This window comes from Eubalaena glacialis, chromosome 2, assembly GCF_028564815.1.
Source record: "Eubalaena glacialis isolate mEubGla1 chromosome 2, mEubGla1.1.hap2.+ XY, whole genome shotgun sequence".
Taxonomy (NCBI): domain Eukaryota; kingdom Metazoa; phylum Chordata; class Mammalia; order Artiodactyla; family Balaenidae; genus Eubalaena; species Eubalaena glacialis.
The window spans coordinates 152,472,170-152,485,549 of NC_083717.1; the positions used below are offsets into that span (position 1 = coordinate 152,472,170).

Genomic DNA, 13,380 nt, shown 5'->3' on the forward strand with positions numbered 1-13,380 from the left:
TCACTCTGAGTTGCTGCTAGTTTTGATGCAAATGTAGTATGTGCCGTGGCCCACAAGCCTAGGGATTCAAATAGGCAGAGCAGTCATCACAAGTTCTTTTTTGTTAAGATTTCTATTTCAGAGTCAAGTGTGCCTTGGCATGAATAATTTTTATACTTTAGCGCACGTAATCCAAACCAAGGACAAGACAATGTCGAAAAATACAAAATATTTACCTAACCTAGCAACTCCTACTGAACAACATGTATGCTGCATATTTACGAGTTGTAGCCCATGGTTGTGGAAAATTCACTACAGAATAAAAACAAATACTGCATATTACAGTTCATATACAGCATGCCTTTTCTGCTCAGTACAAGAAAAATCTACCACCCAGCAGATAATGAAACTGATGGCCTGACAGCCCCAGTATGGCAGAATGTTGTTCTCTTTTCTTTTGCCCCCAAATAAAAAATAAAATAATAAGGTCGTTGACTCTTCCAATTAAATTCCAGTCCAATTCAAAATTCATCTTCAGAGCTGTCAGCTAAGAGCATTACTCGATCTTGCATGCTGTTGAATTCTCTCTGCTGGGGAAAGAAAACAGAAAAGCATTAAACTCTTTCTGTCGCAGAGCAAAGCTGAGGAACAGGCTCCCTTTAAAAGACACGTGAACAAACCAAGCCGAGGCAGCAGCTGCAGCAGCTAATCAGAACCACTGGGCACGTCAGTACCATTCATGCATCATTAAGCCCCGTGTGCTTTACTAAGCAAATTAGAAAAGCGAAGAATGTTCGGAAACTGATTAGGTTTTGCTGTTGTTGATTCCATACCTTTCTTTTATGCCTTTTGAAGCCATTTCTCCTTCGGCGATTCATAACCTTAATGCTGTAGAGCGCTCCCAAGATGAACAAGGCTCCAGCTATCCCAACGCCTACGGGCACCAGCATCCCAGACATATAGCCAGCCTGCACAGGAAAAGAAACACACATCAGGATGCTAAACAGACCGCTGCCCTGGGTTTCTCAGTTCTGCTGGAGGGCAGCGGGTTTTTAGACACTTTGAAATCTCCTGTCTGCTTCGTTATAAAATAGCACCTGGAATAAAGTTACTTTTTAGAGAGAACGCAACAGAGAGAGAGATGTGACTATTTTTGGATATTTCAAATACGTAGAAGAAGTACTGAATAAATCAGCCAGACCTAGTGGCACCTCCAGCCACTTGCTTATGCACATTTGTCAACACCAGATTTTGGTGACAGAAATATAATTTGTATTAAAGATGGATGAAGTAAGCCTCTGAGAATACCAGGACTATTAAAATGCTATAAATTGGAAATAGCAGCCTGAGTCAAGCTCCAGGGGGAGTTGAAGTGCCCAATGGAATATTGTGCTTCTTAGAGGGCAGAAGGAGGGCCTTGACTTTGGTGGTCCCTCTCTCACAATCTTAGCTGCATCACAGTAAGAAAGGAAAGAGGAATGTGCTTGTATGGCAGTGAAAAGTGAGAGTTTCTGGAGACAGCAGGGAAGAGAAGGACCTGCAAAGGAAAGAGGAAGTATGTTAGGTGTTGGAGCCCAGGCAAAAAAGACAAGGACGAGGAGAGAGTTGCACATAATGTGGATGGATTCGTTTATATGAAAGAAAATATCTGCCCAGTGGACAAGGCCAAAGTTGAAGGTTGGAAGGGAATTCTGAGTGTCCCCAGCCCCAAAGAAAGAAAGTGGCAGAGAGGGGCACAAATATCACTGCTAACAACACTGGTATTTCCAAAAGAGCCTGGAGGTTTCAAACGCACGTGGGTCTCCAACATCCCCAAGGTGTTACTATGGATACTTCAGTCCTAAGAGAGCAGCGTGATCTCCACACATCCCTGGGCTTGAGTAAGTAGCTCAGGACCAACCCAAGTTCAAAGTAAGGCCATCGCCCTAAGGGTGCTCCCTGCATCTTGGCCAATAAGACACCTAAGGGATAGAGGTGGATGAATAACCAGAGCCTTTCATAGAGGAACACGACACTGGTTTACCTTCCACGATGGCCCCTTCTAGAAGCCTACCCAGAAAAAAACCATAAACAATTAACAATTTTAAAAGTGCTGTAATAAGTACTTTTGATAGACATTATTTTATGGGGGAAAAACCACGAGTCTGTTCACTTATTTGACTATTTCTAAAAATTTTAATATAGCAAAAACTATTTCCAGTATCTTTCAGGATGAGCCCCAAACAGAGAAGGACAAAAAATAAAAGTTTTCTAACAAGTGCCGAAGTAAGCAGGCTATGATGCTTTCCCAACATTTCTAGAATTAATCAAAGGGACAAGACCTTACAAAACTGCAGCATCCTCTTGTATGTACACAGCCAGCTCGTTCACTGGTTTTTTTCCCCAGGATCTTGAGTTAGAGCAGAATGTGGAATTTTTTCCATTAATTTGAGAACATAGCATTGTTCCTCAGCATACTAAGTGTTTTTCCCCAAGAAACAAAGCTCAGTCATTTTCCAACAAATTAATATGCTTTACAGAAACCCAAACTTTCTTCTAGATCTACGAAAGGCTTATAAAAGTCTGTAATTTTCCATTGCTCTCACCAGAACTAGGAATTTCTTTTTACATCACCATTCCCAGTGCATGGAAATATATATATATGTTGATGTATGATAATTTTAAGCACAGTAGATTAGATTTTACAGAGCTGTACATTCAAAGGATGATATTTGAACTTTTGGAAGCTCAACTTGATCAACCTCTGAGTGGGTCTCCTCACACTGTGTAACTCAACCCCACACCAAAAATATGAATATTACAAAATGTGTCACTCTTTGCATGTTTCTTATTTATACATTGAGGCTTCTCGTTTCTAGAGCTTTAAATCATGTAGACTTCTCAAAAATTCAATTACTCTCTCTCTCCTCTCTTTATTCCCTCGTGTGTGTGTGTGTGTGTGTGTGTATGTGTGTGTGTGTGTGTGTGTGTATGATCTGCCTGTGCTTTGAAATTACAAGTAAATTACAAGATGGGAATAAAGCAACCTACCCTCTTCAAATATAATTTAACCATCCCTCATACAAAACTGACTAACTGAAAATAAGCTCTGTTTTTAGAATTGCCCACGACTTGTTTCCTGTAGAAATGAAAACAAATAAGACACGTGCATATTAAGTTATAAATTCTGCCTAGCACCTTTTCTCTGTTCAGAATTATTGGACGTGCACATCCCTCCACACGTAACTTGCCAAGAAGAACACAACTGCATCTGTCCATATTCCAACCGAGAATGCATAACCTGAATCTAATCATGAGGAAACGTCCAATAAACCTAAACTGAATATTCTATTTTTTTAAAGCACTGTATTCTTAAAAAAAATATCAGAGTCATGAAAGACAAAAGATGGTTACGCAAATGGTCCACATTAAAGAAAACTAAAGAATCCTGACAACTAAATGTGTTACATGACCCTAGACTAGATCCTATAATGGAGGAGATTTATAAAGGAGATTTTGGGTATGTTAACCAAAAGACTGAAATCCAGGTGCCAGAACAGATAAAAGTATGATATCAATGTTAAATGTACTCAAGCTGATAACTGTATTATGGTTTGCTAACAGAATATTCCGATTCATAGGAAATACGCACTGAAGTATTTGGTTTAAAAGGACCATGATGTATGCGGCTTTCCCTCAAATGGCTCAGAAAAAAAGAGCAGAGATAGAAATGGGGTAACGTGGGAAGAATAAGTGCATCTGGAGAAAAGGAACAGGGGTATTCTTTGTACTATCCTTATTCTTGTATCTTTTCTGTAAATTTGAAATTATTTCCAAATAAACAGTTTGAAAATTTTAAAATGGATTGTTAAGATAAAATTTACTAGATATAGTTGTTTTTTGTTTTTGTTTGGTTTTGGTTTGTTTGTTTTGTTTTATATTTATGAGAAAGGTATCCTTCCTTCTCGGGATACTGTGTTTGTTCAGAAACACTGGTTTTCAAGAAAACGATAAGAAAACCATATGATACACTGTACTGCCTAAAGTCTGCTGAATTCAGTACCCTTATGATGTCTATTCAACAGTGTTCTCAAACTTGAACATGCATCAGAATCACCTGCAAGACTTGTCAAAACACAGATTGTTGGACCCCTTTCCCCGAGTTTCTGATTCAGTAGGTCTAGTGAGGGACCTGAGATTTTGTATTTCTAACAAGCTCCCAGGTGATGCAATGCTACTGGTGCAGACTATACATGAGGATGGCTGTTATGAAGTATAGGCTGGATCATCCATTTTCTGGATTATTTCCTAAAGCTAGAAGAAATAGAACGATCTTGGTGATATAACAACAGGGCTGGTCTGTATTACACAACTAAAATTTTGATGCATCTTCAATTTTGAGAAACAATATAGATGTTGAAAAAATCCATCAATAGGTAGCCAGGTAAGGATTTGCCAAACAAGCATCACTACCTTGGACATTTAAACAGGAAGAAGGTTAATGATGGAATGAGTATAGGGACTGTCCCTCGATAGCCATTCACCCCTTCTTCTAGAGCAATAGAACCTTCCATCTGGGCTGGGCACACAATAACGATTACTTCTCCCTGCCTTCTATGCAGTTGGATGTGACCATGTGATAAGCCTCACTAAGGAGACGATACATTAGTGACACGTGCAACTTCCAGAGCATGCTCTTCAAGGGGGGAGCAGAGCCTTTACCCACCCCCCCTTTAAGAATGGCAGAGTGCCTTTATCTTTCCTTTTAAAGGGGGAGGGATATCTTAGCCTCCCTTTTCCTTCCTTCCTTCTGGCTAGAGTATGGACCTAATTGCCATCCAGGACCACGAGATGACCTTGAGAATAAAGGTCACAAATCATGGAGCATCAAACAGAAGGAGCCTGAGCCTTCAATGTTGCTCCTCACTAACCCCTGATGGCTACCTCCAGACTCATAAATGAGAGACAAACAAAGTTCTCCCTTGGTTAAGTCATTGTCATTGGGGGTTGTCTGTCACTCATAGCTGATCTTAATCCTAACTAATATAGGAAGACTAAACAATAACAACAAAGAGAATAATTCAGAACTTTTTAGAACACCTACCACCCTTTCTAGAGTCCAGCTAACTAACAGGGAAATCAATATCAGGACCAATTAAATGAAGCTAAACTGAGAACATGTTCTGGGTTGACTGACGAGCCAGTTAAATATGTAGTTTAGCTTTCAGTTCTAAGGGACTCTGTGACTTTCAACAAAACGGCAATAGTTTCACTCTCAAATAGTTTCTGAAGATAATGACTCACGAGCCTTTTATAGATGATAGCTAGCTAGCTAGACATATGAAGAGAAAGAGGGAGAGGGGGAAGAGAGGAAGAGAAAGGAAGGAGGGAGAGAGAGAGAGGAAGATATGTATACATATATTTTATATATATATACATATATGTGTGTACACATATGATTGTATGTATCAAGTAAGTGTATAATATTTCACTCCCAGAGGGAGGGGACTGATTAGAATGAGTCCCTCCAAGAAAAAAATCAAAATATGAAGGCAAGTACAGCAACATGGATGGAACTAGAGATTATCAGATTAAGTGAAGTAAGTCAGAGAAAGACGAATAACATATGATATCACTTATATGTGGAATCTAAAAAAAATGATACAAATGAACTTATTTACAAAACAGAAATAGACTCACAGACATAGAAAACAAATTTATAGTTACCAAAGGAGGTAGCGGGGGGAGGGGGAAGGATAAATTAGGAGTTTGGGATTAACATATACACACTACTATATATAAAATAGATAATCAACAAGAACCTACTGTATAGCACAAGGAGCTCTACTCAGCATTCTGTAATAACCTATATGGGAAAAGAATCTGAAAAAGAATAAAGATCTATATATATGTATAACTGAATCACTTTGCTGTATACCTGAAACTAACACAACATTGTAAATTAACTACAATTTAAAAAATAGTTAAATTAAAAAAAAAAAAAAAAGAAGACAAGGCATAAAGCAAGTCAACCCAGTGGGAGTTTCAACTATTTTTCTTCCAATTTTTTAAAACTAAGACATAACTGAAAAAATACTACAGAATAAAATGAAAAGAGGGCTGGAAAAACTTCAAAATAGTCCAGAAAACTTAGGCCATACATAAAATTATTTCTCTTGGTGAAATGGAGCAGGGAGAGGGTGTCAGGCCTTTGAGACAAGAAGGAATGGTCCGCAAGAAGAGAAAATAGCCTTTCTCCAAAGCTACACAGATTTCTAAACGGAGTGGTGAAGCTGTATATACATACAGGTAAGAAACTTTGCAACACCCAACTTCAAAACAGGCTACGTGCCAACATTTGTTTCCTTGAGTCTATTTTTTGTCCATTTTTGTAATTCAGAAGGGTATTTTCTATAGAAACAATGATATACGGACTCCTAGATTAAACTACCAGAGCCTGTTTACTTTTCATTGCATCATATTTTCCCCTGAAAAATAACAAGAAGCACTATCAACATAAATATATTCAGTTCTAAACTTCTGCGCTTCTCTTACCCCAAATCTTGCTCAGTCCTCTGATTACACCTCCCTTAGACAACTGGACCCATTACAGATACCAAAATGGCCTCCACTGATGTCAACAGGCTTAAAATTCTTCAACGTCACTTTTAATATATATGAACATAAAATAATCTCATTCTCAAAAACTATATATGTTAAATTTTACTGAGAAGCAGAAAAATAATAGTGAGAAGAATTAATATAATTATACAATTTTAATTGCAGTTGAATGTTTTTCTTTTATCCTTTAACATTAAACTGTAGCCAAATAAATATTAATCATTCAAATATGGGGGAAATTGACCTCAAATAATAAAACAAGATATGAGATACCATCAACAGATGTATATTCTAAGTCAGGAGAATTGGAAGTAACTCCTATCTGGCAGTTGAAACGATTTCCATTTAACTAAACCCCCAGTGAAATCTGAGCTGGCTTATAGTAATTGGATCTGACACAGGCTACAGCAAGGAGTTCAGAATTCCACCAATATTTTTATGAGTAATTCCAGTTTGAAATTACAAGGTACCAAAAATGAAACCTTAGAGAGTGTTGAAAATTAAAAGAAAATGAAAAATATAATCCTGGATGGAAGTTAATGTTGCCAGTCACAGATGTCGATGGCAGAATTAATTCAAGAGAGGAAAATATTTCTCTATAGTTGGCCATTCCAGATAGGTCAGCTCATTATCACTCAGTTAGCAGTGGCACTATGATAGACTACATAAAAGTGGGCCTAAGGAGAGTGCTTAGGTGTTCAGGTGTTTTTAATCCCACCTCCCACTATGGTTTAAGGATGCCCTTTCCATCACAAAGTTTTATTCTTAAATCAAGTCCATCAATTTGTGTCCTTGGGTCAGAAAAATCAATGCCTTCCAAAATCCAAGGTATTTCTTCCTCACATAGGAAGATCAGGTTTAAAAGACCCTTGCATTGGGACATGAAATGCGCACTAGAACGGGATCACACTCCCGCAATTCCCTAAAAGGAACTCCACCTTGATATGTAATGGGTGTTACTCAGTTGTACATACCAGGAATTATATTCCATAAGTATGAATGGCACTCCAAAGAATAAGGCATCCCTTGTATTATACAGACCTTAAAGGGAAGACCTCCTTTCTTGCTGGGCACCTGGAAGTGGCCCTGTATCTTTGCATAGATTACCATAATCAGAATAATGAAATAAAGCTCCATTACTCTCAAGATCTTTTACTTGACAAAGCCATGCCCTCTAAGATAAATCCAAAGGAAGAAAATACTTCTCTTACCTTGTCTTTTAGTTTTTCCATCCAGCTTCTCACTACAGAAAATAAGAGAAGAATATGTAAATAGCCATCTTTTTACTTATAGTTCATTGTGTTAAATTCATTTGGTAACTTACTTATATTTCATATATTAAGTTAATTTGATACAATGAAGGTATTATTGTATGAAATACAGTGAATGGGTCAACAGTATTAACATAATGACAGCAATAGTCTTATTTTTATTCTCATTCATCTAAAAATACAAAAAAAAAAAAAAGAGCACAAACATATCCCTCACATATCGTTAAAGGAACAGAGAATATTTTTGTTTGCTAAATGTATTTTCTATTATTTGGGGGGAGGTCTGGGAGAAGAGAGAGGAAAACACCTTCAGAATATCAAGTTTACTTCTAACTTGACATTTTCTCCTTATCTTTTTTTTTTTAATTTTTTTTTTTGACCCCCTGGGTCTTTGGCAGTGAAAGCGCAGAGTCCTAACCACTGGACTGTCAGGGAATTCACATTTTTCTCCTTACCTTTATTTCTAATCTTTCTCAGTTTTTAAGCTCAATGGGAATTCTGCACTTGAATCAGTGTCAGAGAGCTAAGGTAGGAATGTGCACTGGGCAGGCCAGGGCTACTCAGCTCTTACTAAAAGTAGTCAATATTTTAGGCTCTGCAGGCTGTACAATCTCTGTCACAACTACTCAACTCTGCTGTTGCACTGAGAAAGCAGCCATAGACAGTAGCACATAAGTAAGTGGGTTTGGCTCTGTTCCAATACACTTTATGTATGGACACCAACATGTGAATTTCATGTGATTTTTTTATGTCACAAATATTTTTCTTTTGATTTTTTTCAACCAAATAAAAAATTGTAAAACATTCCAATGGGCAGTATAAGAACAGGCAGCAGGCCAGATTTGGTCACAGCCTGTTGACCCCAGGCATAGACATATTTTACTCAAGAAGCTGGTGTCTCCATTTACTATCTGACTTTAGTAATAACATATCTGACAACAGTGATGACAGCTAACGTGTGTACGGCTTTACCCCTTACTTACAAAGCATGTTCGTATGTACTGCATCATTTGATAGGCAAACCAATGACAAACATGAGAGTCAGGTAAGATGATGCTCAGGGGAAAGAAGAGGAAACTGAGACTCAGAAAAACTAATAGAATTGCCACGGTTAACCAGGGAGGAAAGAGCCACTGGAACTCCAACCACCATCTGATTAACAACCTACAGGAATAAGACTTCCCAATTACCCATTTCTTTTGGCAATACCACTGCTGTTCTGCTCTCTCAGGTTGAAGATGTGGAGATACCGTTGGCTCTTCTATCTCCTTCAGTCCCCAGCCTCAATCTCTCATGTCAAGACCTTGGCAAGACCTCTCAGATTTGTCCTCCCCTCATCGCTCCTTCATCGCCATGGATCAGTGATTCTGGGAGTGGTTCCATGGAGAAGTGAGGTCAACCACTGATTCACTGAGTGACTTTGGAGAAATTAGCAAACCTCTTGGATGCTCAGTTTCCTCATATGTGAAATGGAGATGGTAATACTTGTCTTACGAGATGGCTGTGAAGATTAGAAATAACATGTGCAAAGTGTCTAGTACAGAACTTAGTGTAGAAAACCAAAATAAGAAATGTGGGATAGGAAGGGGAAAAGAAAGACACGTGAAATACGAGTATTGTGTTAACATGGCTCAACTAAGCCCAAGATATAAAGTCAAGCAAGAGAATGCTTCCAATTCATTCATTCGTTCAACAATATTTACAATGCACAGTGTGTTGGCCAGCCATCGTGCTCAACACTGTATCAGTAGAAGATATGGGGACCTAATTCCAGTGAGAAAAGGTTAGGACATCAGGTCTATGACACATGGATGACAAGCAGCAACGTAGGGACTGAGAGAGTGAGGGACAGAGCAGGAGAGCCAATTACTGGGGCACACAGCAGAACGCCAACCTCGGAAGCAAGATGTCCGGAATCAGGGAATCAGCTGGATATTACGTAAAGAGCAAAGCGAAAGAGAGGTGGGAGCAGGAATGCTGGTGTGAGGACATCATGGAGGAGGTGAGCAGGGGCCGGCTGACTACCTGTCGATCGCAGCCCAGGGGTAGCTTGGAGAAGAGGGAAAGGAGGCACAGATGGCGCCAAGGTCTGAGGCACTGATAGGCTTTCCAACTGTAGGAAATTCATCGCCAAGAAAAACGTTTTAACTTAAGCCTTATCGAGCCAGATCTCATTGACAATCTGTCCAGATCTTAGGTGCTTAAAGTAAATTTCCAAGTCCTGCTTTGGGTGATTCTTAAGGCAGTCATTCTTCACTGGGGGAGGGAAGGCATATTAGCACGGGATGTGCGTATGTGCACAGGTAATCTGAAAGAGCACATTCAATGGATCTAGTTCTGTAGTTTATAATAGGAACTACAGAAAGAAAGCTGGGCAAACTATTCTTGGCTAGTGAGAGGGGTGATACACTAGAGGTAGTGAGACAGTGTTTGGGGGGACATGGGTCTAAACAAGGTTGAGAAAAAACTGCTCTTCAGAGTATGTGAGCTTGGCTGTGTTTCTCCAATTAAGAACATGCGACCCCTAAGGATCACACCTTGTGCTTCTCAGGCATCCACCAGGGTTCTTGACACGGTATTAGACAATAAATATTTTTTCCTTCTTTCAGCAAATATATATTGCTTTTATATGAGTTCACAACTTTTGAGTAAACACGATTTTCTTTCATGAAGATTCTATAAACTGTTTTCAGCAAAATGTTCAAGGCGGTGTAAAAATAAATCTAACACAATGATGGTTTTGAAACTTAATAAAAATCAATAAAGGAATACAAAAGCTAGAAGAGAGAATATTGGAAAGATATTTAATAAAAAGAAAAGATGATTCTTCATGAAGAGGAGAATCAAAAACTGCAGTTTTCTTTTTTTTTAATAGAGAAACATCACGCTGATGAAAGGGGTATGAATTGACACAGCTTTTTGGAACTGCATGGAGAATTTGCAATTGATATCAAAAGCTTTTTAAAAAGTTTAAATTTTTTATCAAAAGTTCCATTTGTAGAAGCAATGTACCTTAAACAATTAATCATGGATATGCATAAAAATTTTATTTAAATGCTGTTCACCGAATGGAACAGCAGGAATGGTTTAAACACTTTCAAAAGGAAACAAAACCTTAGGCTATGACTACAGAGTGAAATATTATACAAAAATTTAAATTATTTAAACAAAAATAATGACATGGTGTTAGCATTATATATTACAAATGAAAAAAACATAAAGTATGTATAATGTGAGTCCATTTGTGGATAAAAATGTTATGTGTGTAATTGAAATGATGTACTTCAAAATGTTAACTGAAGTCATCAATGGGTTGTAGAATTATGGATGACTTTTATTCCCTATACAGTGCTTTTAGGATTTTCCAAATTATTTCTAATTTTTAGTACTTTTAAAATTTAAAAAACATATTTTACCCCCCAAAACCCCTACAGAATTCTGTAAACATTTGCAACTGGAGGTTAATGGGAGATTGTGATAACGGGGAACATGAGCAGGTGAGGCCCTTCCACTTGGTTAATTCCTCAGCCCACAGCTACAGATTCATTCTAATCCTACTGGTTCTGGTTTGTTTTCTTTCTTGAAATTTTACTGATGCAAGTCTGAAAGTGTAGCAATATAATTATGCCTGTGGTCTCCTTCTGTACAGAGAGAGGTAGATGTGGGCAAAAAAGTAGACAGGGATTATTAAAAGCAAAAAAAGTAGAGAAGGATCATTAAAAGCAAGTTCTCCATTGTGCTCACCAGTGCCCTCTTGTGTATAGGAGTTCCAGGAGCAGCAATTTGCCCTCTCCTAGCTTATCTACTAGAAAACAGGGAGGAGGGGTAGAGTAAAAAAGAAATTGCAGATAAAAGAACATTTCCATGTATCTTGTCAATTGTAAGTATGGTTGGCTTTTAAATAGCCTGTGGCTGAAAAGTCTCCCAAACTGCTAATTTAGAAGGGTATTCTTAATTTTCCTTTATTTCCAATAATAAAGTTTTATTAGCTATATTTATCCCAGACACATATAAATTCCCTTTCATGAAAGGGGGAAGGTGTACACCGGACACAGTCCTGCCCACCAGAAAGACAAGATCAAGCCTCATCCACCAGAACACAGGCACCAGTCCCCTCCACCAGGAAGCCTACACATCCCACTGAACCAACTTTAGCCACTGGGGGCGGACACCAAAACCAACAGGAACTACGAACCTGCAGCCTGCTAAAAGGAGACACCAAACACTGTAAGTTAAGCAAAATGAGAAGACAGAGAAACACACAGCAGATGAAGCAGCAAGGTAAAAACCCACCAGACCAAACAAATGAAGAGGAAATAGGCAGTCTACCTGAAAAAGAATTCTCAGTAATGATAGTAAAGATGATCCAAAATCTTGGAAATAGAATGGAGAAAATACAAGAAACGTTTAACAAGGACCTAGAAGAACTAAAGAGCAAACAAACAATGATGAACAACACAATAAATGAAATTAAAAATTCTCCAGAAGGAATCAGTAGCAGAATAACGGAGCAGAAGAACGGATAAGTGACCTGGAAGATAAACTAGTGGAAATAACTACTGCAGAGCAGAATAAAGAAAAAAGAATGAAAAGAATTGAGGACAGTCTCAGAGACCTCTGGGACAACATTAAACATACCATCATTTGAATTACAAGGGTCCCAGAAGAATATGAGGAAAAGAAAGGGACGGAGAAAACATTTGAAGAGATTATAGTTGAAAATTTCCCTAATATGGGAAAGGAAATAGTCAGTCAAGTCCAGGAAGCACAGAGAGTCCCATACAGGATAAATCTAAGGAGAAACATGCCAAGACACATATTAATCAAACTATCAAAGATTAAATACAGAGAAAAAATATTAAAAGCAGCAAGGGAAAAACAACAAATAACATAAAAGGGAAGCCCCATAAGGTTAAAAGCTGATCTTTCAGCAGAAACTCTGCAAGCCAGAAGGGAGTGGCAGGACATATTTAAAGTGATGAAAGGGAAAAACCTACAACCAAGATTACTCTACCCAGCAAGAATCTCATTCAGATTTGATGGAGAAATTAAAAGCTTTACAGACAAGCAAAAGCTAAGAGAATTCAGCACCACCAAACCAGCTGTACTAAAGGAAATGCTAAAGAAACTTCTCTAGGCAGGAAACACAAGAGAAGGAAAAGACATACAATAACAAACCCGAAACAATTAAGAAAATGGTAAGAGGAACATACATATCGATAATTACCTTAAATGTAAATGGATTTAATGCTCCAACCAAAAGACATAGACTGGCTGAATGGATACAAAAACAAGATCCGTATATATGCTGTCTACAAGAGACCTACTTCAGACCTAGGGACACATACAGACTGAAAGTGAGGGGATGGAAAAAGATATTCCATGCAAATGGAAATCAAAAGAAAGCTGGAGTAGCAATTCTCATATCAGACAAAATAGACTATAAAATAAAGACTATTACAAGAGACAAAGAAGAACACTACATAATGATCAAGGAATCAATCCAGGAAGAAGACATAACAATTGTAAA

The 13,380-nt window shown here is 38.1% G+C and overlaps 1 protein-coding gene across 1 annotated transcript in view; it reads right to left on the minus strand.

The window, feature by feature from the left end:
• Positions 1-275: 275 nt before the first annotated feature.
• ARMH4 (armadillo like helical domain containing 4) overlaps positions 276-13,380 on the minus strand; it is a 135,898-nt gene continuing 122,793 nt past the window's right edge. The window contains exons 6-8 of the mRNA XM_061182608.1: positions 7,791-7,822; positions 813-947; positions 276-569 (exon numbers count right to left, since the gene is read on the minus strand). Of these exons, the coding sequence (XP_061038591.1) occupies positions 501-569; positions 813-947; positions 7,791-7,822 (236 nt within the window). The 3' untranslated portion in view covers positions 276-500. The remainder of the gene's footprint in view (positions 570-812; positions 948-7,790; positions 7,823-13,380) is intronic.